The sequence below is a fragment of the Phyllostomus discolor genome, chromosome 2, assembly GCF_004126475.2.
Source record: "Phyllostomus discolor isolate MPI-MPIP mPhyDis1 chromosome 2, mPhyDis1.pri.v3, whole genome shotgun sequence".
NCBI classification, from domain to species: domain Eukaryota; kingdom Metazoa; phylum Chordata; class Mammalia; order Chiroptera; family Phyllostomidae; genus Phyllostomus; species Phyllostomus discolor.
The window spans coordinates 199,663,032-199,687,755 of NC_040904.2; the positions used below are offsets into that span (position 1 = coordinate 199,663,032).

The 24,724-nt window shown below is 42.9% G+C and overlaps 1 protein-coding gene across 13 annotated transcripts in view; it reads right to left on the reverse strand.

Moving 5' to 3' along the window:
- The window catches only part of ANKS1B (ankyrin repeat and sterile alpha motif domain containing 1B), an 833,247-nt gene that overhangs the window by 236,772 nt on the left and 571,751 nt on the right, over positions 1–24,724 (reverse strand). For all 13 annotated transcript variants that reach the window (XM_028531910.2, XM_036019451.1, XM_028531904.2 and 10 more), the window contains one exon: positions 14,448–14,600. In XM_028531910.2, coding sequence (XP_028387711.2) covers positions 14,448–14,600 — 153 coding nt within the window. The remainder of the gene's footprint in view (positions 1–14,447; positions 14,601–24,724) is intronic.

Below are 24,724 nucleotides of genomic sequence, written 5' to 3' on the forward strand. Positions count from 1 at the left end.
TCCTCAAGGAGCTTGGCGTCTGGCAGGGTTGTGGGTAATAAGGAGGAACCAAAGGTAAATAAAAGGTTAAGTGTCTTCTTGCCCTAGAGGAAGTAAGAACCAGAACTTGAATTTGGCTCAGTAACTCCAAGTCCCGCTTCTTCTCCACGTTGCCACCCAAGCCTGCTTTCCCTCTGGTGCTTCCCTGTGTTTGTAAATTTGTTCCGAATGCCCTCCCTCTTCTCTCCCTTCAGACCCCTAAATCCTGCACTTGCTGGTGAAGTTCCACGTCAGCTGGTTATCTGATCACAGTAGTTGGCGGTGAGTGAGAATGAGTAGTAGACTGACTCTCTCCAGCGGCATCTGCACTGTGACTGGGTCTTCTCTGCTTCAGCCAGTCTCAAGGAAACGTGGGTGAGGGGTAATCTGTTTATCTGTTTTTCTGGAGGGATTCCGGGGTCTTTGTACTTACACGAAACCTTCCCATCTCAGCCTCCTCTCTAGGCTTCCAAGGACCAATGCATACAGTAGGCTGGGCATGGGCTTTTCGCCTTCTTTCTAGCACGTTTCCTGAACGCAAGTTGCTATTTCATTTTTAGCATTTGGGAGGTGGCAAAAGAGGCACCTCTCTGCTCCCTCTCTCCTTTCCCTCTCCCTTCCCCCTCTTTACATGTGTGTGCATGTGCGTGCCTACACCCTGATGGAGCTCACGATAGCTAACAATCTTGGTAACAAAGGCAGAGACAGGATGCAAATCCCAGCAGTCAAATAATACACTTGAGATGCTTTGTGAGCTGTGTCTGGACCTCAGGAATCCAGCCAGAGACGTGTCCTTGGCAGCCATCTCCTTGGGGGAGCCAGGTGAAGCATTTCCGTCGGTGATGCTGTCCAAGAGCCTAGCGCTGGGGAAAGAAGATTTGAGGGCAAAGTCTCGAGCAAGACTGCCATTTAGTAAAGGGGAAGATGAAGAAGAAGGCACTAAAACTTCTATTATTGTTATTATTACTACTATCATCCCCAGTGCCTGCCTAGGGAGTCAACTAACCTAAGGAACCACATTCAATTCTAAAAAATCTAACCTAGGGAACCACATTCAATTAAAAAAAAAAAAAAACGAACCTAAGGAACCACATTCAATTTAAAAAGTATCTGCTGCATACCCACTCTGAAAAAAGAGTGGGTATGTACCAGCTATTTGAGAAAGGCGTGGAGACGATTTTCCATCAGATACTTTAGTGTTTAATTTTCTAAAATAATTTAGTTTGATGGTCAGTCAACAAACACATTTTCAGCTTCTTATATAGCTAGCAAGTCCACTATCACACAGTGTTGGTTAGGGGTAGCTCCCACCCCTAAACTCTCCAGACAGGTACATTTAGGCCCTCGAGCGCAGGACCTGGTCCGAGTACTCTGCCCCACCCCCGGCCCCTCGCTTCGGCATCACTGACCACTGCAGATGTTCTGAGATGGTTTTGAGCTCATACATTCTCTTTAGAGGCTTAGAAACAATAAGACCATCCACATTTTTAAAATTCTCTCTTCTTTTCTCTAATTAAAACTTCTCTTTTGTAATGGATGGATTGTACTAACGGCCTCAATTCTGGCCTGCATCTAAGACATTTACATGTGAGTTTTCAGTTCCTCCAGTTAAGAAGTAAACGACATCCTGCAGCTTGATTCTCCATTGGTTGGTCCGGTAGCTTCCTTTGGGCCACTGTTAGCAGGTACGTTAGCAAACAGGCTTGGAAAAGCTCTTGCACGTTTTCATTTCTCTGTCTTTGCTATAGGACGTGCCTGGGGGAGCATATTATGGGACAGGACACGTGCACAGAGCCGTGCTGCCCTTGGTGTCTGAGCCGAGACCAGCCTGGATCGGTGGACTCTTGTACCCCGACAGACCAGAGCCAACTGCCAGATGTGAGGGAGCCAGCGGGGCAGAAGGAATTCCCAGTCACGCTCTGCCTGGACACCGACCTGCAGACCGGTGAGCTGCGCAGGTGCGGATTGCTCTCAGCCCCCGCATTCTCAGCCAGTGTGTTGGCCCGCATTGCTGCGGCCCGGGGACTACTGATCGTGCTTCCCACAAATGGCGGGAACTGGGAAGCTGTCTACCATTTGGCTTCTGTTAAACAAAAATGGAGTGCCTTTTTATTTTAGCAAAGCATTGTGCAAAATGCTTTACTAGATTATTTTATTTAATCCTGACAACAATATTATCTAGAAGATAGATAATGTGATTGTCCAAAATCTAGAGGCAAGGAGATGGAAGCTTGGGGGAGGTTCAGTGACTTGCCCAAGGGAGTAAACTCCAGGAAACTGAGCTGGGAGTCAAACGCCGGAAGACTGCCTTCCCAGCTCCCATGCTCTCACCCTTGGTGCTCGCTGTTTGCTCCACGGGCCCCTCCCTCTCACCCCTCTGCCCTCCCAGGAGGAGAAGACCCTACCTCTGTTCCCACCTGGAATTCTGAGTCCACTTTTATTCTTAGCTCCTCTTAATATGACTCTTGGCACAGCTAGTGTAAACATCCATCTTTCCCATTAGTCTGGAGGTTCTTTTGAGGGTAAAGACTGTAAAATCCTTATTGTTTTGCCCCACCCACAGCTACTGTGAAATAGAAGTTTTAAAAAGTAATGATCCCATGAAAGTTTAAGAAAATCCAATTATCCCCCCAAAGCAACTTATACAAAAGTAGAGAAAAATTACTGTAGAATATGTACTTAAACAGATATCTATTTGAAAAAGCACTATTATCCCATATTAGTTTATTTGGTGGAATGTACAGTAGAGGGTTTCCATTTTTGTAAATAATTTTAGGTGTAGGGTGTTTGAATTTTGTGCCTACAAAAATGGAAATCTCCTGACTCATGTTTTATTAGCTAAATATTAAACATAGGGACTGATATCAAACTAGCATGGAATATTTTCTATTTTTGCAATTTCTGCATTTAAGAAACTGTTTTACGATTTAGTCGCTGTATTTTAGGTATCCTGCCAGCAGGTGGCGACAGGATGCCAGACATAAGGTCTGCACGCTAAGGAATTTCTGTGCTTTCTGAGGTTCCAAGTAACAGCTCTTTACTTGAGTTCAAAAATAAATTGAGAGTGCAGATATTTCATTTAACATAATACATCTCTTTAGTAAAATAGCTAAACTTAAACTCTAAATCAACCTTAAGCATCTTTCAAGCAGATATAAGTCCTAAGCTACACAATCACCTGCCTTGTCTCTCTCCTCTCTGGCTTTGAATTATTTTCAGAATGGGATGATTCTAACACTAATCTTGTATACTCATTTGGGTGATGATGTAAAGCATTATGATTTACTGAGTCTTTACTTATTATCATGGCATTGCCATGGCAGCTCCTATGTCAGGCTTCAAAATTCTTAATAGTTTTTTTTCCCCTAACAAAAACGCCCTCTGGCTTTCATTCCATCTACGAAGGTAGACGCTTATAGTTTCAGTATGAACTCAGGTCTTCTCCCTAGGAAGACCCAAAGCATTTCTCCATTAGAAAAGCATGAAAAATGTGTTTGCATTTTATGGAGAACTTTTTCTTTTCTTTTTTTTACACTATGGAATCATCCATTAGAATGTTTCCCCTCCCAAAGCTCCTGGAAGCACAGAGCCGGTGTACTGCATTTACCTATTTAACTGCAGCGGAAATGGGTCTCCTTAGCAACGGGCTCTGCCCTAAATATCTCCAGAACAGCATTCTTAAAGAAACAAAAGTCCTCATGCCATATGAGAAATCTGAGCAAAATAAAGAATAAAAAGCTTCATTATAATTAATGATACTATTTTAAGGGAGCACTCTCAATGAAAAGGAAAGACTGAGCTACTTCAAAAAGCCTTCAGAAGTTCCTAGTCTTAAGGATCATCAGGCTGAAACTTTGGAACAGATGCTGTTAAGGTTTAACTTATGGAAAATAAGTTGAGGATGAGTATACCCCTAATGTCTGAGCTATTACCCTGCTCTACCCCAAGGTCTTCTGCTTCAAGAATGAAAAGGAACTGGGTGACTGAGAGTCAAGGGTGAAAGCTGTGTAGCTGGGGGCAAAAGACACTAGTAATTCCGCATCCAAGCACAGTCAGAAAAAACAGCGGTCGGGGTTGGGGAGGTGTGTGGGTGGTGTGCGGAGACCCTCCATAGTTTTATCCTGAATGTTGGTCCACAAAACGGAGTCATTCCTGGGGTGGGAGCGCTCTGAGCAGCGCTCAGCAGTAAGGGGATTGACAGAGCTGGTAGGAAAAGATGACACCTGTCCGGCAAGATGGGACAGGCCAAGGCAGGAGAAAAGGGCATGGGGTCCAGAAGGAGGCCAGAGTCTGCCCGCTGCACAGGGCTATCTGCGTTCTCACCAGCAACAACTGAGAGGGAGGAGCAAATGGCACCTGAACAGTGGAAGCGTGTTCCAGAGAAGCGGGCCAGCTCCCAGCCTAACTCTGGGAGAGGGATCTGGGGAAGAGATAAAGAAAAAGGTAGGGGCAACATAAAAATAAAACAGGGAGAGCAGAGAATGGCATGCATAATAAAAAACTTTCATGGGATTTTGAGACTCACAGGAAACCAGCAGGGCAGATACTATTATTCTCTATTTATAAACAAGAAACTGAGGCCCAGAGTCAACGACTTCCCAAAGGCCACATATTGAGTGGCAGATAGAAGATTCAAAATCAAGTGACCTGGTTCCAAGAAAAAAAAAACGAAAGAAGACAGGGTGCGTTGGAAGCACCGAAACATACCATATGTCCTACTCCTTTTTATAAATAACAAGTCAGTTTTTCACATAACCAAAGCTTAGCCTTTTAAGGGCCAAACTGAAATAATTTTAGGCACTATTGAAAAGCATTTCTGAAATGTATTATACTTGTCCTTGCATACTGACCGTGTTTTACCTTCTCGCTACATAGGGTTAAAATGAGGAAAGTTGAGTCAATAGGTATGGACTTCCAATTCAGGGATACCCTGGGGTTCTCACAGGGTGTATCGATTTTATCGCTGTCATGCTTAACACATGCATGGCTAGAAATAGCAGTGGAGCAGAATCAGCTGACTCAGCCGCTTCTTCCCCCACACTCAGCTCTACCTTATTAAGTGGCTTGTGCCCCTGCCTACTGCTTCTGATCCTGTCACTCCCCTGACTAAAACCCTCTTGATGGATCCCTGCTGATTACAGCAGCATTTTTTAAATCCCAAGCTGCACACTAAAATATCCTGGGGAGCTTTGAAAAAGAACCTCTCGACGCTCAGGTGCCACCACCAAACATTCTGCTTCAACTGTTCAGGTGCGGGGCCCCGGCCCAGCGGGATTAATAACAGGCTGCATGGGCTCCGGTTTCTTTCCGGTCAAGATGGTGTAGCTGAGGTGGGATTTACCCTCCCACTTGACACCATGAAAAATATAGACAAAGCGAATGAAACACTGATTTTCAAGACATTGCTCACGAGGCAGTGAAGGACATTAATCCCTGAGAGATGAGAAGCAAGCAGAGTCAGCCCTACAGTTGCCCTAGTTTATCACCTTGAGGGAACTCCCAGGCCATGGGCAGGAAGGAACCCAGGGAGCCTGGGCAAAGTTTTGAATTGGAAGATGGAGGTGAGAATCCAGGGAGAATAAGTGGCTCCAGTTGACAGGGCTGAGTGCTAGACGGGGGAGAGTGCTGATCAGCACCCGTAGGTAAGGGAACTATCTGGGGCCAGATTAATAAAAACACCTGAACAGATTAGTGGGGATGGTGCTTAGAATTGAAGCAGGGTTGGTGACAGTTCGCACTATTTGGACTGGGAGCTTGGAAACTCACAGGGTGTTGTTACGATGCTCGGAGCCTCTTGCCTCAGTTGTGTGGAAGTCGGCACTGGCCATAGACCAAAGGGTGCTCTGGTCTTGCCTAACAAATCAAGACCCGAAAAACAAAGCCTGAAAGGGTCAAAGCATATATAAGGAGCTTCTCTGTGTCCCAGAACAAAGCTCAACAATATGTATAGCAATACAAAAATATCCAGCACCTAATGACATAAAATTCATATTGTCTGGCATACAGTGAAGATTCCTAAGCATGCTATGAATGATGAGAATAAATTAGTCAATCAAAACCAACCCCAAACTGACACAATGTTGGAGTTAGAAGATGAGAGCATGAAAAACAGTTATTATAACCACATGCCATACATTCAACAAGTTAGAAGACGAACTGAAAACTAGAACTCAAGGGCATTAAAGCAGTTATTATAACTGCATTCCATGTGCTCAACAAGTTAGAGAGAAGATTGAGCAGTTAGATGGAGACATGGGAAACATAAAAAGGACTCAAATCTAACCACTGGAGATGGAGACAATAATCTCTGAGATGCAAAATATGCTTGATAGGAGTAATGGCAGATTAGATATTACCAGAAGCAAATGTTAGTGAACTTGAAGACATAGCAATAGAAACTATCCAAATGAATCCCAGAGAGAAACAATCTTGAAAAAATGAATAGAGCATTGGTGAGCTGTGGTCCAACTTCCAATGGCCTCATATACCTGTGATTGGAGTTTCCATGGAAAGGAGAGAAAAAGCAAGACAGAAAACGATACTTTAAGAAATAATGACCATGGGGCAGCCATTAAGAAGGTTCCTCAAAATTTTAAAAGTAGAACGAACATATGATCCAGCAATCCTATTTCTAGGTATAGAGCCAGTATAGTTGAAAACGGAATCTCAAGGAGATATTTACACACCCATGTTCATGGCAGCATTTCCCATAGTAGGCAAGACATGACAGCAACCCAGATGTCTATCAACGGGTGAATAGAGAAAACAAATGTGCTACAGACACATAACGAAATAGTATTCAGACTTAGAAAGAAGGAAGTCCTGTCATATGCTACACAACATGGATGACTCTGAGGGCCTTATGCTCAGTGAAATAAACCCGTCACGAAAAGACAGATACTGCATGATCTCACTTAAGTGAGGTAGTTAAAGCAGCCAAACTCTTAGCAACAGGAAGTAGGATGGTGGCTGCCAAGGGCTGGGTGAGGGGGGAAACTGGATGTTGTTCCATGGATATAGAATTCCAGTTTAAGATGAAAAAGTTCTAGAACTCTGCTGTACAATAATATTAACACCACTTAACACTACTCTACTGTATAGTTAAAATGGTTAGCATGGCAAATGTTCTGCTATGTGTTTTTTGCCTATAATAAGAATGATTTTGGTGATGATTATATAACTGTGTATATACTGAAAATGATTGAATTGTACACTACACCTGGGTGAATTGTACAGTATGTGAATTACATCTCAATGAAGCTGGAGAGACAAGCTGAGGATAATATACAGCAATGAGAGAGAAAGGACAGCCTTCAACTACATGCAATGTGATGGGAATGAAAGAAGACACATGGAGGAACACTCTATTCCAAACAAGCAAATTGAGCTTTGCTGTTCAAAGTAAGGGTTGTAGTTGCCTTGGGGGTCATGGGAAAACCAGTCTCTGGAAGGGGCCATGAATGACCTTTTGAATGTTGGTGGTAATTTTTTAGGGGGGTGCTAGTTACATATGTGTGGTCTGTTTGTGTAAAATTATTAAGCTGTACACTTTTTATACACACACACACACACACACACAGATTTTTAAGTGTATGCTATCATTCTATATAAATGCTTTGAAAAGTTAGCCCTGGTTGGTGTGCTCAGTGGATTGAGCATCAGCCTGCAAACCTAAAAGTCAGTGGTTTAATTCCCAGCCAGGGCACATGCCTGGGTTGCAGGCCAGGTCCCCAGTAGGGGGCATGTGAGAAGCACCTGACTGATGATTGGTGTATCTCTCACACATCAATGTTTCTCTCCTTCTTTTTCTTCCTACCTCCCCCTTTCTCTAAAAATAAATAAAATCTTTTAAAAATGTTGAAAAGTTCAAGCCCTGGCTGGCGTAGCTCAGTGGATTGAACATGGGCTGTGAACCAAAGTGTCTCAGGTTTGATTCCCAGTCAGGGCACATGCCTGGGTTGCAGGCCATGGCCCCCAGCAACCGCACATTGATGTTTCTCTCTCTCTCTTTCTACCTCCCTTCCCTCTCTAAAAATTAATAAATAAAATCTTTTAAAAAATTAAAATGTTGAAAAGTTCAAGAGAAAAAAGAAATATAGCTATTTCATGGAAAACCACAAAAAGAAAAGAAATAATGACCAATTTTTTTCAAAGTTGATGAAAATTATAACTTCATAAGGAGCTCAAAAAAACTTCATACACAAGAAATATGAAAAAAATATAAAAAGGTACATTATAAGTGCTAAAAAGCAGTGATAAAGAGAATACCTAAAGTGCAGACAGTGGGAAAAAGACACATTACATACAGAGGAACAACAACAAGAGAGTATGATAGATTTCTTGTCAGAAGTAATGCAGACGAGAGAATGGTGCATCAACATCTATAAAGAACTATTACCTGAGAATTCTATACCCAGCAAAAATGAATTTCAAAAAGGAAGGCAAAATAAAATCTTTTTACCAGCAGCCTCACACCATACAAGTGTTAAAGGAAGACTGTCAGGCAGAAGGAAAGCGACAGCAGGTGGAAATAAGGGCAAACACAAAGGGATGAGGAGAAGTTGTGGCTTCTTGGGTGTGTGATCTCTGCGGGTGCACACGGTCCTGCAACTTTTCTTCTGAACGGTCCTGTGTTTGGTTTAGTGTTCTGATGCCAGTGACTCCAAATCTTCAGGAGTTATTGAATGAGGGGCTCCATATTTCCATTCTGCACTGGATCCCCAGATTAGGAAGAATGAATAGGGATCCTGAAGAGGAATACTCTGTAGCCCTGGGGGTGAGGGGAAGGCTGGAATGCTGAGCTTGGCTGCGGTCTAGGTCAGACGCTCAGACATGGAATGGGGCAGGGCTGGAAGTGGTTGGTGGCTTTCAGAGGAAACTTTGAGTGCTGAAATCTTAACCAGCAGAAGAGTGAATGGAATCTGGGTGGGGAAGAAACAGATGTCACTAAAACAATGTTTTAAAGGTAGAAATGTCTGCAACACCAGAACATGGTTTTCCTTCTCGCACACAAATGGCTGTGCTGAGTGCTCAGGCCAAATGCCTTACTGACTTTCATTTGTGTGTGTGTGTGTGTGTGTGTGTGTGTGTGTGTGTGTGTGTGTTTTACTAACTGCAATGCCAACAAATTCACGTTCAATGGGGAAAAAAAGCAATACTCCATCCCATGAAGATTTAGTGTTTAAGTGCGTTTTATTGGGGTATAATTCTGCCTCAGTGTAGGTCAAGGCTCCATCACTGAGAGCAATGCAATAGGTGTTGCCATATTACAAAACATGCTGAAGGACAGTGGAATCAGTAGTGCCAGTCCCGCCAGCCTCCAGGCCATATTCGAAAAGTGGGGGAAAACACTGGAAAGTGAGTGTTTACTTGGGAGAAGATTGTCCATCTCATATGAGGAAGGGAAACGGATGTCTATTTCCAAAACACAGGCCAAGTGAGGCAAGCTTTAAGAAGAGGATGATTGGAAGAGTTTGCACGTTGGAGGCGGTGCATGGGGTGGTGAGGCCCAGGAACTCCCCCTGCGACATGGGCTGAACAAGCCTGAAGCTCAGACATGGTGTTCAGCTGCCCTGGGGCTTGCGAGGAGCTATCCATGTGTGGGTATAGATGAAATGCTTAAATCCAAAGATAATTGATGAAGTTTGCTTTACACTTGAATACTCATATCCAGTTAGTTAAAGCCTTTGGCTTTGATTAAAGTTTTTAACATTTGAAGTGTTGACTGATGGAGCTTCCCTGGTGAGGAAAAATGAATATTTTTCTCATTTATTAATGTCCTGTAGTGAAGGCATAACCTTTTACTGAAAATAATTGGCTTGGAGGTAGAATTATAACATTCGTCCTCCCCACTCTTCCCTGCAAGTTGTGGGTCTGCAGATTGTTCTTCTTGGTTGGGAGTGTAAATTACCATCGGCCTTTATCCAGTGTGCACACACACATGTGCGTGCACATGGTCACAGACACAGTGCAAAGACAGACTTGCAGGGAGTAAGTTTTATTGCTGTCATGGCAATGAGGGTAGAGTAGAGAGGGGTGTGAGTTTATAATACTGATCATAAAGTGGAAACATCAAAGTAAGTAATGAGCCTAAATTTGATACTCGTAGGACTATATTTCTACAGCATTTAAACAAATAAAGTCACACAGTTACTGATTTAACACCAAATTGGAATGTTTCCTCTGGAAATTTCTCCGTACATCTCTATGTGATTGGATTATCACAGTATTTCCCACGGAGAGGTAGAAATTAAATCAACGGCATTGCACAAGAGGGAAAAAAACCCCACAAACCCTGACAGTCCTACACAAAAGAGTGAGGTGCGTGTAGTTCCAGCATCTATCAGGCAAGGAGCAGATGATCTTATAATCAATTATGGTTGCAAAATACGTCTCAACAATTTTCACGGGACACACAGATACCACTCCCCATAGTTGTTTGTTTTTGCCCAAAGATATTGAAAACACAGCCAATGACTGCAGTGAGATTTTTAAAGCTATTTTTGTCCTTCGGAGCAGAGATTTAAGAATGCAGTGAAATCTGACTTTCATTTTGTCCATTTAATGTGCATGTTTATCGTCATCAGTACTGTGGGACATCATAAGCCTAAGCTAGAATTAGTTCTTTGGTAAATCCACTGGGAAGAAATTAACGTTCTCCACTGAGGTTCACAATTTAATAAATCGGACAGTTCAAATTTATTTAGCCTTACCAAAATTCCCTTAGTAGGTACACAGCGGTAAAATAAATTAACATTGTTTTTCATAATTGCAATATGTTTCTTTATCTAGAAAACGAATAATTTTATGGAGATTTAATCATTATCCATACACATTTCATGCAGAAAATACGTAGCCCTTTTATCTAAAACTCCCCCCGTGCAGGACTGTCGAGGTTGCCAATAGCAGTGGAAACCATTGTGCAAACTTGACGACACCACACGCGAGGCCCGAAAGCACCTTCTGACTTAAACACATCGATGTGCTTCTGCACTGTTAACTTATCTTGAATTCTCCTGACAAGCCTGTGCAGAGGACTGTAATTCAAGCTAGAGTTTCATCCAGCTAGCATCTGCAGAGGGAACAATTTGCCTGATAATCTCTTCCAACATATTCATATTATAACCCTAAACTATCAATGCAAAAGCGATGTTAATGATGTTATTTAATGATAATGGCAGACACTGGGACAAAACAGATATTGATAACATCAGTTTCTGAATATAAAGCATGGGTTAGGGAATAAGGGAACGATTCTTGGCATACACGTCATTCGCTATGTCTACACACACATGGACTGTAACATGGGCAACACCTGATGTCTTAAAGGTTTCTCTATTGCTTTATTTCCCCTGCTGACAGTGCTGGTAGTAAGACATGAGATTTCTACTACGCTCCCAACCTGTACACTTGGCACACAGGGTCACCCGTGACCCAAACCCTTCTCAGGTTGCTCAGATAACCTTGGTTTTCAGACAATAATGTATTGCACCAAGAAAAAGATCTTTGGATACTTTTTGAAATATTATAATTTCAAAGTTTTTTGCACTTTTCAGACTACTCGGGCATCCTGACAAGCTCAGTTTTTTGCACTTTTTAAGTCACAACTTTGTAGAGTGTTCATTTCATCATGAAAATATTCAGAATAGACTTACTATGTTCTCTGAGACTATATTACTTGTCTAATATCAAGCTCAATACCATGTCAAATTGGAGGCTTATTCAATACTATGCAATGTTGCTGATGTTACTTGTAATCATATCAGCCACCGGCCTCCTTGTCCTCCATCCTCTTTCTCGGTACCGGCTGACCTCCGTGTCAGAGACACTGTTCATGCACGTCTCTCTTCAGTTTACACCGAGCAACAGTCAATGGAGCCATTCCGTTCCCTTCAGACTGGCCAGTCATTACCGAGATTCCGGATGTGAATTTCCCTAAGAGGCTTGTCCTACCTCAAGGCGACTGTGCACTCCCTTTAGGCCGGAACACAACAAGTTATGGGTACTTAGTATAGACTTACTGGGCCCGTGTATTCTATATGACCTTATCTCATATTTGGATACCTTCCCTCATTCATTGGGATAAATAAAAGTCGTGACTTTGAGACCAGTTGAGAGCGCTGTAAGCCAGAAGCACACACACGTTGTGTCTTTCTTTTATTTAAAAACCCGACGACCCTAGACCATCCCGTGAACCCCTATTACAGCAGCTCTGATGGACACAAACGTTTTCCTTCTCTGATGTCCAGATATGAAAGTACAGACCAGTGTTTGTCCGTAATCAATGTATCTACTGAGTTAAGTGACCTGCAAAGCCCCCCCATCAAGAGTACAAACGTGTCCACAGAGATTGCACAAGGAACGTCTAACTTTACCTGTTTGTTTTCAGGACAATAAATGAAATTAAAGTAAATAAGGAAAGAGGTTGGTGTTAGATGCAGAGGAATTTGCCTTCAAGGTCTACGACACGGGGACTATGTTTCCCACCTTTGATACAATGCTCACGACAGGCACGTCTGCTCTCCAGACTGACGTCACAATGCACCAAAGCAAACACGGCTGAAGGGAGAACTCTTAAAGATCAAAGGGGGTGGAAAAGGCTCTCTTTCTGTCCCAACTCCAGGCTGGCTGGCCCTGTGGGTGATGGTGGTGGATCAGTCCCTGAGCCTTGGCAATAAACCTTCTGGCCCCACTGACTGTGCAGGCATTGCAATTGTCACAAGGCCTGGTGACTGGGACTGAAGAGGCATCTCTAGGCTGTGGGTGCCCCCCAGCACTGGGGAGGGTGTGGTTCAAAACACCAGCCTCAGCATTTGGGTTTTGAGACAGCTTAGTCTTGCTTCAGTGACACTTGCTTCAAACATTTGGTAATAGAGTTCTACTGGAATCCACTCTTTTCAGTGAGGGATTGTCGCTACGGCCAGTCAGGTGAGTGACTCCCGTGTCCTCTACCCTACTTGTTCTCCAGTGGGAAGTGACGTTATTCGGAAGATGTTACACAGAGATATTTGTCAATTGCCTCATTGGCTAGAGTGCAACGTAACTGGAACCATGCCTGTTTGATCTACAGAAGGCACCCCTTTAACAAATGGCTAAGAGTAGCCGTGAGAGAGTATCGAGTTCTCAGGGAAGAACTGAAATCTGCCTGATGCAAGCAAAAAGCAATACAGTTTCACTAGTTCCATTGCCACACAAACTAGGAGCACAATAATCAGAGGCTTTTTGTAAGTTTCTTCTGAAATAATGATTGCTTTTGTGAGGGGTAGAGCACAGAAAGCTAAGAGTAGATGACAGCAAATTAGAAGGAGCCAAGAATTTGTCCACTTAAAGTGGTTTTTAGATTAAAGAACTGTTTTTATGAGATGTTCTGGAAAAGGTATTATTTCTAAGACAGACATTTAAAAGCAAAGGATAATTAGTTACCACTAATGACCATCACTTAAAATAATGACATGGATTCTGCAGAGACTGGGCTTTCCAGGGAGACAGTAGCAAAAAGGGAAGAACAGAGCACTTTGAACTAGCAGAAATTTACTTGCTTTGTCTCTTAGTTTTGAGCACTTTTTCAGTTATTGGAATATGGAGCTTAAATCTAACAAATTCTCCAGAAGATGAAATGATTTCTTCAAAAAGAAACGTTCGTGATGCCAAATGTAATGCAGATATAATCATGATATAGTCTTTTCATCTCATTATATATTGTCTTTTTGTCTCTTTCCATCTGATGCCAAATATAATGCAAAGGCATGCTCATTATAAATTGCCTTTTCATCCCTTGTATTATCTTTTGCCACTAGAAGTAAAATCAGGGTAAAAATGAAATAAGATTCAGTAACAAAAACATTTGTGCACGTTTAGTTGATCTCTTTGGACTCGAATACATGGCAACACACGTTGGCCAGTTTACATAGAAAATCTATGCCATGAGTACGAATAAAACAGAGGCAAAATTAGATGTAAGCTGTGGAAAATAAAATTTTGATATTACAGCAGCCTAGTCCATAAGAACAGAGGCAGTTCTTTAAATATAGGCTATTATATATGCAATTAAGGAGTAGAGACAGAAATATAACAGACAACCAAAAATGTCTGAACAAAGACCAAACTTTGAGCCTATTTGTTATTACATCCATACCCCAAAATGACAAATTTGCTAAGATGGAAAATCTAGGAGTGCGTGGAAGGTTTTCTGTTTTAGATAATGCAGAACACCCTAAGAGTCCGCTGGGTTCCCCACCTCACGACCTCAAAAGACCGTGACTGCAGAGCTTGGCTGGAGCCCAGAGAGACGGGTATTTAAAACACAAGGCACACCTGAAACACCTTGATGTCTAAACACGTACGAAGAAAGAGAACAACTACCCGTGTCTAATAAGAATTTCATTTGTCAAGGGTTGAATGACTAAGGTGTCTTTAAGAGACCAACTTACATTAATCAGTTCAACCTCCCAGATTTTTTTCAACAGGTCCATCGATGTGTAGCCGTTGATGAGAAAGGCTTTGGTGTAGTCACCTAGTTCAATGGAATCCAGCCACTCCGCGACGGAGGTGGGATGGTAGCCGTCATGGCCGATGGGTCTCATCTGTAATTAAGAAAGGGGAGTTAGGGTTAATCCATCCTGTATACTCTGTGTTCCAAAACCAGAATGTGTCTTGCCGCTTGGAAATTGATCTGATATGAAGCAAGAGATCTTTCTAGATAAGGAAATGAGGAAAACCAAAATTCTTCATGCACGATCCTAATGCACTGATAATCTTCACACTGATTTAGATTTCAAAAATGCACCCCCCCCCAATTTTCCAACGTAGCTGCTCTGTCACCTCCATCTCTGAGAAAACGAAATATGCCGAACTTCTGTGATAGCCATTATTGGCATTCCGTTGGATGGAATATAAAAAGATGTCAGTCAAGCAGCATGAAATTCAATGCTGAAGGCAGAAGGAGCTATACTCCCAAAATGCAGATGATAATTTTCATATGCACACCATCAAAGCATGTGAAAATACTGCATAAGTTGACTCCAACAACCAAAGGAATTTACGGTTATGCAAGACATGTATTGTAGGTAGTGCGAATATGCTGGGGAACATTCTGCAGTGTCCAGCCAGTAAAGAGAGGCTTTTTAGTGTTTAAAGACCACAAGTTCTATTGTGCATCGAATCCACCGTATGTTAGACAGGAACAGAGAATTGCTGGGCCGGCAGATAGGTTCTTTTTTTTTTTTTTTTTGTCAGCTATGTACAGATCTTTTTTTTTTTTTAAACTTTGGCAGAACAAAGAAGTGTGACAGCAACATAGCATTTCTGAGTTTACACTGGAGTGTGAAATTCATTTAAGCGAGAGAAACTTTGGGGTTTAGAATTTTGTATGAATTATTCCAGTCCTTAAGGGTGTTTAGTTGAAATTCCAGGTGAATTTGTGGTTCTCGGTTTCTAAGGAACTCACGTCTAGACTTGTGCTGCTTTGCATGCCACGCTATCTGTCTAATTCCAACTGATACTTCGGGGATTAAGGACAGTCGGTACCTCATCCCCTGATGTGATCCTTCAGTGGAATTCATGACGGGAACAGCAAAACAGGGCAAAATACAAAATAGATTTTCCCCTTCCTTCAGATTCAAGGAGATAAATATTAATGGAAATCTATAGGACTCTGATTTGTGAGCAGAGAAAAGATTAGCCCGGGTGTCAGGGATTCAGGCTTTAATATTAAACATGTTAGACTTTCTGTCATTGTGCAGTGTTCTCATTTTTTAAGATTCTCCCTTACTCCTTTATTTTAAAGTTACAATATTTTTCTTTGCCTCCTCCCCATTGTTTCACTCCCTAATCTATTTTCCATGTTGAGGTTGAAGTGTCCTCTATTTTAAAGTTACAATGTAATTCATTATTTGCATGAGAGTCTGAACTGCCTCAGACCTTTGTATATCACTTTTACAGTGACTAACCCATTTGAGCTACTTATTAAATGTGTGCTCATGTAACACTTAGCTCAGTGTTTATTACACAGTAGCTACAAATTACAGGACAACTCAGGGTTTGCAAAATGCAGTTGAGTGGCACTCCCAAATCACCAGATGTCACGTATGTGTAACATTGGAGACTAGGTCCCAAAGCAGAGGCTAAAGGCATGAAATACCTTTACATTCTTTAGAGAGTTACAAAAATATCAGGCTAAGTGCATTCCCCAGGACTTATCAAGAAATGGTTGAACCAACTGCTAACTTGAACAATCACCCCAGCCCCAGAAACTGCCTGGCTGTCCCAGCTGACATAAGAAATAACTGGAGAAATGGAAAGGAGGAAGGGAAACTCATTGGAGTGGAAATTAACAGCTTGGCAGGGACATCTTGCTGTTAGCCATTCAAGAAATGGATCACCCCAGCAGTGGATACTGGGGACAAACTTAGCGAGTCCTGATGAATCCAGTTGAGGCAGAGTCAGATGTGTGCAGTGGGGTTCCCACAGGTCACCCCGAGTGACACATCACTCTTTTGAGAGAGCAATCGGTGTCTACCCACTGTACAGAGGTTGTTGATGGTCCGTGAGCCAAAGAACAGTGGCAGGGCTCCCTGCCAGGGCTCTGCAAAGCAGACCTAATGAAATATAGATATGTTTGCCTTTCTCCTAATCCCTCCTTCTTGCCCAGTGCCAGGGAATTTAGAATAAAAGAGAGAGGGGGATGCCAGTTCCCCAGGGAAAGCCTAAACTTGGCGGTGGGGAGGGGGGCGGCACAAAGAAAATAAAACTAGAGGCTTTGATGGGTTGGCATTGAATTTTCAATCTTTTATATGACTGGAAAGTTATTGGATATGTTTGCAATAATGCAAAAGTTAATAACGTGAAAATCAATTGAGTTTAGTCGAAGGCAGAATTAGGAAAAAAAATCACATCATTGTCTCAATGAATGTAGACCGCACAGTCTTCTGGCTATTCCTGAGGCAAGCTCTTGAAGCCCATCCGTAAAGAGGTGAGAGAGAGTGAACTATTTGCTGGGTTGTGAGAGGTGGGCAGGCAGCGAGCAAGAGCGAGGAGAACCTGGGAAGGGGTACATCAATGTCTGCAGGGGCAGCGGCCCTCCACGCACTCATTCAGAAAGTATGTAGTCAGTGCCTATTCTGACTCATGTCATGGAAATAGTAGGGAACCAAACAGTTATAGCCTCTCCTTCATGAAAATTGTAACTCTTACTTTAAAAAAAATATATGAACAGATGACCAATAAATTATACAGGCTCTGCATACCTGCAGAGAGGAAACCATTAGAGCCATATGAAGTTCCAAAATTAACTCGACACGTATTTAATGATATGCAGAATGGGTACTGTGCTGCACAATTTCTTTCAAAGCAATTCTCCCATCTGTTCCTTCATTTCTGTTCCTACTGTCACTACCCTGTTTAGGTTCTCATTAGCATTTACAAAAACTAATGCCGTAGCCTCCCCTCGGCCTCCCACCTTCAGTTCAGCTTGCATCTTGCTGCTCCATCGAGTCTTCCAAAAATCCAGGCTCTTACGTCAACCTTTGCATGAAACCCTATCATGGCTCCACCTTGAGAAAAGCCCAGATGTCTTCTAGCATTCTAGAACAGGGGTAACCAGGTACACACTTATCTTTTCATCCTAAGCTCCCACTACATGCAGCCTAATGCATATGAGTAGACGTGTGTATGTCTAAACAGCATGCTAACTTGCTAGCTGTTCATGAATGTGAACTATGCAAGACACATTCATATCTCTGCTAAGCTCATTTGCCATACTTGGAATGCTTTTATCTTTACTTCTGGAATGTTTCTGCAAGACTGCCTTCCCTTCTTGCGCTCCCAGACACATATTTCCAATCAGTCGTAGGCTCTTAGATGTCCTATAGCTGTCACCAACACGAGTCAAAAACGAGTTTTACCTCCTTCAACTCGCAAACTGCTCCCCGCCACCCGTGTTTCCCATTTTGGTTCATGGGGACCGTCACACCACTGACCACGTAGGTGTGTGCAAGTCATCTCACTTTCCTCTCTCTGTTTTACCACCACGTCTGGGGAGGCCAACAAGTCTTACAGATTTGATTTCCAAAATATCTCTCAAGTCAGTTCTCCCCTTCCAAAATGAACTTTGGATCCTGACAATGGTTTCTACCCCAAGGGTTGTAAGAATTATATGCTATGCGAGGTCTGTCCAGAAAAAGTCTGGTGATTGTTGATATGATGACTATGGTTTGCTCCACATCGATGTAAGCTGGCAGCCAAGGAGAGTGGACTGGAATGTGCATGTGTGGACAATGATGACTTCACTCTACTAATCAGTGGGGTTCGTAGATGCTGTTGAGTGAACATGTGTACTACGTGGCTTCTGCATTCAAAATGACTGAACAAATAAAGCAACAGATCTACATCAAATTTTGTGTTAAGCTTGAACATTTCTCTGTGGGAATTATTTGGATGATTCAGAAGGCCACAGCGTTGGGCAACTGGTGATTGGCAGCTTCATCAGGACAACATGCCCACTCATGCCTCATGTTTTGTGCAGAGTTTTTTGGCGACATAACAAATCACCCAGGTGACCCAGCCCCCTTACATCTCAGATTTGGTACCCTGTGACTTCTGGCTTCTCCCAAAACTAAAATCACCTTTGAATAGGAAGAGATTTCAGACTATCAGTGAGATACAGGAAAATATGACGGGGCAGCTGACGTGAGGTCCCAAGGTGCCTACTTTGAAGGGGACTGAGGCATCATGGTACTATGTACAATGATTCTTGTATCTTGTATCTTCTTCAATAAATGTCTGTATTTTTCATATTACATGGCTTCTGGACAGACCTCATAGAGTATGTATATTGCCTAGCAGAGTGCTTCGAATATAATAGGTCTGCAATAGCTTAGTTCTCTTCCCTTTCCACTGCCCTAAATTAGATCCATGCTTATTTTGAAATAATACTGAATCCTTTGGCTGCTAATATTTTCTTTCTTTCTTTTTAAAATATTTTACTTATTTATTTTTAGAGAGAGGGGAACGGGGAGAGAAAGAGTGGAAGACAAATATCGATGTGCGAGAGATATATTGGTCAGCTGCCTCTCACACACCCCCCAACTGGGGACATGGCCCACAACCCAGGCACGTGCCATAACTGGGAATTAAACCAGTGACCTTTTGGTTCATGGGCCGGGCACTCAATCCACTGAGCTATACCAGCCAGGGATAACTGCTGATCTTTTCAACTTCCAATCAAAACTCTTCTTTCTTCTCTCATCCATTTCTCCTTGCCTTGTTCCCTTTCTTTTCCATCTTGTTTTAGAAAGGGTTCATTTCTACTCACCCCTTCATACTCCTCTTTCCCTCAGCTAACAGTTATTTTTCAGAAATATAACATATCTAGCCAGGTCACTCGGTAGATTGAATTGCTGTTCTCACTCCTCTCCTGTCTTCCCATATTTGAACTATGCCCCTGTGCTCTTTGCCAAGGTATCTGCATGGTATCCCACTGGAGGCTGCGGTAAGTTTTCTGTCCCGCTCGTGTTGGCCATGTGCTTGCTTGGCCAGTGGAATATGTGGAAGTGTCAGTGTGGCAGTTACAGATGAGGCCTCTGTGCTCCTTTGATCTACTCATCTTTTTGCATTTTTGGGCTCTACCACAGGAATGACAAGTGCTGAGTAGGTGCAGAACTGCTGGCCCCAGGGGAAAGATGAAGACTTGTGGGGCAAACCTAAATCTGATCCAAAGCTTGGAGTCTACCCTAGTTCAATGATGGTCATGAACGTCCCGCTTAAATTAGCTGAACCACAGCTGACGCATTACACACACACACACACACACACACACACGTTGTAAACTACTGAAATTTTGATATGTGGGGAAAAACTGACTAACAGAGTCACTCCTTGTTTTGAAACCCTTGGTCAGGGTTCTCCAGAGAAATGGAACCAATGGAATACACCCCCCCTTTTATATCTATGTAGTTATCTACCTAGATTTACTTTAAGCAATGTGCTCATATAGCGGTGGGGTCTGGCAAGTCTGAGCTCTGCAGGGCGGGCAGGGAAGAGCTGACGTTGCAGCTGACGTCTGAAGGCAGTCTGGAGGCAGAACTCTCTCTTCTTTAGAGCACCTCGTTTTTTTCTTTTAAAGTCCCCACATTATAGAGGTTCAACTGCTTTTGGGGGGAAGGGTTTTCAGGGACAACTATAAAGGACACATGGACAAAACCAAAGGGGGGTGGAAGTAAGGGAGGGAGGTGGGGATGGCTGGGGTGGTGGGGGGGAGTGGTGGGGGTTAAATACGGACAACTGTAATTGAACATGAATAAAATCATTAAAAAACCTGTCGATTCCATCTAAAAAATACCTTCATAGCAACATCTACACTAGCGTTTGGCCGAATATCTGTGTACTGTGTTTCAGTGAAGCTGACAGATAAAATAATCCACTCCTTAGTTTATGAATCCCTTGGCAAGTGCATTTCCATGAGTCGGAGAAAGACTAGAGATGCTAAATTTTGCTAACATTGACATCCTTCCCAAGCTATCTTTATCTAGTAAACATCTATGCATTGCATTCCTACTAGCCCTAAATTAATTCTTTATTCGAATTGAGTATGACTGTTGGGGCATAATCCGTTGCGTGTCTTCTATACCTCCATACCTTTGCTCACGCGTTCCCTCTACTGGGAACGCCGTTTCCCCTGTCCTGCTGTTAAAATTCCATCCATTCTTGAAAGGTCTTGTTTAAACGTCACCTCCTTCATGAAGTCATGTCCAATGCCACCCTTACACTTAACTCAAAATTAATCATACCTTCTGCTAGATTTCTGTAGTAATTTGCCTATCATCCTATTACAGTGTCGTGAAAGTCTGCTGTTTAGTATAGAGATGTATCTGTCTTCTTCATTAGCCTATCAGCCCCTTGGTGAAGAAAAAAGCTCTTAACATCTTTGTAGTCTCTGATGTGCCCAGCAAAGCATCTCACATGTGGTAGGCATTTGTCAAATGTTTATTAAACAAAGCAATTTAATGAATACACAAAGATAAAATGAGAAATTAATTACAGTAGCCTGGCATCTATTGTGGGGGGAGATTAGTGTTTTTTAGAACATATTATGAAATTGAGGGCTATTTTTAGGGCCTAACAGTAATGTTTACAACTATTTAAAACTATTCAAAAGCAAGAACCGATTCCAGAAAGTGTGCTGTATTACCGAAGGCACTGGGCTCTGTCTCCTTAAACCAGCAGTCCTGACCCTGCTCTTCACCAGCTGCGTAAATATGGGCGAGCTGTTTCAGCTCCCTAAGCTTCAGTGTTTTCATCTATCTAATGCGGGCAGTGGACCAATGATCCTAAAGTTCCTGTATAATTCCTAAATCTTATAATTCTATAATTTGTAAATTGTCATAAATTAGTGTCAGATTTATCAATAAAGTTTTAAAAAGAAGCCTTCCCTAAGAGATAAAGCTATAAAAAAATGACAAGATAGGACGTTCAGTCTAAAGGTCAGATGGCATCCACAGTTCTTTCACCGGTCTTCAGCACTATGTATGCTTCCTTTTGCAAATTAGCAATAATGACACTCTCTTTCCAGCAGGAACAGGTGGTGGGACAGGGTTAGACAGAGACAGCTCCAGGGCCCCTCCAGACCCGCAGTACTGCTGCGGCCGAAGGGCAGTCAAGAGCAGTCGGTAATCTGAGAGGCAGGGGCGTGGTAGGCATTCATTAAGGGTCAACAACAAGGAGGCAATCTGATTCCACTAGTTGAATCCCAATGTCTAGGAAAAACCTAAGCTGGGGTAATAGTGAAGGAAACGTCAGTCTCAGGAAAACGTGTGTATTGATATGTTTTACTAAACACTTTCCTTGTTGCTCTTGGTGTATTGCTGTTCCGCCCAAACGTGCATCGACATTCCCCCAAGGGCCTCTTGAAGCAAACCTGGCCTCAGAGCAGTCATACTGTTAACGTCACGGGTGATATGGCAGGGAGAGGTCTCTGACCCCTGACCCCGGACAGTGCTCTGCAGAGTCCCGGGGTTTCCAGGGGGCCAGTTTTGGGCAGCTGGACAGCCCAGGCTCTGAGACTGCCTAATCTACTCCAACCAGGACAGCCCGTATTTTAAGTGTTTTACCCAGGCAAGAAGAGGAAGAAAGGCTTCCCCCGCTTTAAAATGAAATGTTTGAAAATCACGAATCTAGAAGACTTTTGCAAGATGACCTTATCACTACGCTTTTATTCTCTCTTAATTTCTCAGTTTTATTTGAAATAGTCGGGGTTGTCACATATATATATGTACATATATGTACTATCTGTCATTATTTATCTCTGCCTGAAGCCTGCTTTGTCTATTCAGACAAGGATAATACCTTACAAAATGAAGGAGCCATAGATGGAAGGTACAGCAAGAGGAAGGCAGTAAATATGGGTAACAGATACACAACAGAAAACTACTCAGCAGTAAGAAAAGATGAAATACTGCCATTTGCAACAACATGGATGGATCTTGAGCATATCGTGCTAAGTGAAATAAGTCATATTGAAAAAGTCAAGAACGATATGCCTTCACTCTTACATGGGCTATAAAACTGAAAACAAAACAAAACAAATGAACAAATAAGCAAACCTACAAACAAAACTCACCAGCACTGAAAACAGTATAATGGTTTACCAGAGGAAAGGGGGTGCAGGGAAGGGAGTAAGGGGTAAAGGGGGTCAAATATACAGGGACAAAAGGAGATTTGACTTTCAGGGTAAACACACAGATGATGGATTATAGAATTATACACTCGAAGCCTATATCATTTATTAGCCAATGTCACCCCAATAAATTTAATTAAAAATTGGCAAAGGAAATAAAAAAGAGGGAAAGATGATATAGCATTACAATAAATTTGGGATTAAATAAAAAATAGTTCTTCACACAAGTTATTAGTCCCAGGAGGCCAAAAAAGGAGTAATCAGGAGGAGAAGGGCAGGGAATAGAGTTTCAGAGGGGTAAGGTCAGCAGTGAGCAAGCACTGCAGAGAGGGCTAATACGGTGAGGAAGGAGAGGCGTTCGTGGGATCTGGCAAACTACTCGCTGGGACTCACAGAGAGGGGCCCAGAAGTGAGGCAGTGCTGGACTCAGGTATGAGTTAGGGATGGGGAAGGAGCAAGGGCACTCTATTCATGAGTTCATATGGGGAGAAAAAGAGGAAGAGGAAGATTTGAGAAGGTACATGGTAAAGGCATGGAAAAGGGTGAGTCCCCTTTTCCCCACCACCAGCATGAGGACTCAGGCTTGAGGAAGGTCAGAGATATAAAGGAATAAGAATCTAAGAATGTAATGCAGATTAGGGCCAGGTGGAGGGCTTTGGGGTTAGTAATCTTTCAGTGAAAACAGTTGTAAGGGGCCAGAAAGCTGAGTGGCTTGGACTTGGTGACAGCTGGATCCTGGTACGGGACCTAGGAGAGATCCTCATGTGGGCAAGGACGGCCACCCATGTGGCATGCCATTCCCTAAACACCAACACACAAACCTGCCATTTATGTCAACCCGTACAACAGCCCTGGTGTACCAGGCTCAGGTACTTAAATTTGATTACAAAGCTGCAACAAACTGCGGCTTCTCTTCCCCCACCTGAAGGTACTTAAAAACTCTCAGACTCCCTGATACGACTTTTGTAATACAGATTGTTGGGTACTTCCCTCTATTCCTGCTCCTTGTTCTAGCCTTTTGTGCTCTGTCCTGCTGCTACCCAAAGACTTGGAGTAACAGCAGCCCTCAAAATAAACCAGGACAAGCGGTGCTAGCAGCCAGTGTGCTGCCGAGTCCAAATGCAGGTCTATCAAGTAGTGTGAGGATCAAATCTCATACCGGCTTTGAGACCTGGGCTTAGACATCACTGTGCTATTTTAACAGTGGCTCTTAAAAGGCTGATTGAACATAAAAGAGAAAGGCAGATCCACTGACCACGGGGCCCCAGAAAGAAGTCTATCCATCCCCATCTAGGTGCTGTCGCAGTGCAACTTTGCTGGGAGAGACGTGTCTGCAAAACGGATAGGGCATCAGTAAGAACATCACCTAACACCCATATGAGACTTGAAAGATCCCAAAGTGTTTTCACGTGTATCATCCCACTGGGGAGGGGTTTTAGGTGATCTTTGGGAAAACGCCCTTTAGGACATCTCGGCTTGCCCGTGTAATGATATCCTCTCGGTGGGAATTGAAACGATTCATACACTGTGACTATTGTTGGCAAGCAAGGAATGATAAGGTGTTGGGTATCTATCTACAGCAAGGGAGGGAGACAGGTAACGTGTACCAGTCTGTTCCTGGAAGCCTCTTTGTTTAGAATTAGACTGTCATGGATGGGATTTCCATCGAAGAATAGGGAGGAAATCTAACCCCCCACCCCGAGGTAGGTGAATTGTGTTTGGCTGTCACTATGGACTTACAGTTGCAGAGTACTTACTGGTACCCTCTTCCCTTTTTCCCACCACCAGCCGAGCCTCACTGACCTGGGGTGCCTGGCGAGCTCAGACAATGGCAAACTCCCGGCTTTAGGTAAAGACAAGAGCAGTGAGGAGGTAGTATCTGGGTATTACTTGGCACTATGTTTTGGGGGAGTAGAGTGCTTTGGACTGGGCACTGGCCCTTAACGCCCCGTGATTCTTATTTTATAAATAAAAGAAACAATGAAGGTCTATCTCAGAGAGATCCTGAGGTATCCCTTATTTTTACAAGCCTTCGAT